At 32.1% G+C, this 829-nt stretch overlaps 1 protein-coding gene across 1 annotated transcript; it reads right to left on the reverse strand.

Moving 5' to 3' along the window:
* Positions 1-234: 234 nt before the first annotated feature.
* LOC105461337 lies at positions 235-810 on the reverse strand. Its single transcript, XM_011707834.1, has one exon. The coding sequence runs from the start codon at positions 715-717 to the stop codon at positions 235-237; it is 483 nt and encodes a 160-aa protein (XP_011706136.1). The 5' UTR covers positions 718-810.
* Between the last annotated feature and the right edge of the window lie 19 nt (positions 811-829).

An 829-nucleotide genomic window follows, 5' to 3' on the forward strand; every position in this document is an offset into this window, starting at 1 on the left:
ATTTAAAACAAATTGCAAAGGAAGGAAAAGAGTCAGTCTGACAAGGCGAGCAAAAGAGGATTTTTAATTATACGTTTATTTTTTATTTTATAAATACATAATTAAATCTATATGTGTATATGAATATAATTCTCTTCTTACATAACTAAAAAAATAAATAAATCTTTGTATTTATTGCATCTCGCCTAAGCGTAATAAACTTAAAAAAAAAAATGAAAAAATAATAGAATCGTGTTAGTTAAATTTATTCAACAACTTCTTCATAACTATTTCGTATTTTTCAATTGCTTCTCTTTGAAGCCGCATTCTTTCCTCATGTCGTTTTTGTTTGGCTAGTTCTCGTTTGGTAGCTCTTTCTTCTTGTTGGAGCATGAAGTTTTCTAGCTCTTTGTTAATTTTACTTTTTTTTAGTTTCTTAGTCTTCTCAGGTTTCATCTTTTCAAAGTTTTCCTTCTCTTCCTCGTCCTCAAAAGACATTGAGCGCTTGTGTTTCTTCAAGCTGGAAGCGATAGCGACAGGTTTAATAAGTGGCTTTTCGCCAAGTGTTGCATCCATTTCATCGTAGAATTTGCAAGTTTGCAAGTCTTGCCCACTCTTGTTTACATTATTGTCCTTAGTTTTGACATAGTTTCTTCGAACGTCTTTAAATTTGTTTTCGCACTGTTTTCCAGTGTATTCCCAAAGAGGATTTTCCTTGTATAATTCTGCAGCAATCATCTTCCACACCTTGTCATTTTTTATAGTAATACTCTTAAATTTGTCCTCATGTAATTTCCACTGATTAGTGCCTTGATAGCGTTATCACAGTATAATCAGTAGGTCCACTCAG

Source organism: Wasmannia auropunctata, unplaced genomic scaffold (genome assembly GCF_000956235.1).
Source record: "Wasmannia auropunctata unplaced genomic scaffold, wasmannia.A_1.0 LD292745.1, whole genome shotgun sequence".
Lineage (NCBI taxonomy): Eukaryota > Metazoa > Arthropoda > Insecta > Hymenoptera > Formicidae > Wasmannia > Wasmannia auropunctata.

Excerpts from the sequence above, each read along its gene's own strand:
- LOC105461337 (XM_011707834.1), bottom strand. The coding sequence starts at position 717 with ATGATTGCTGCAGAATTATACAAGGAAAATCCTCTTTGGGAATACACT.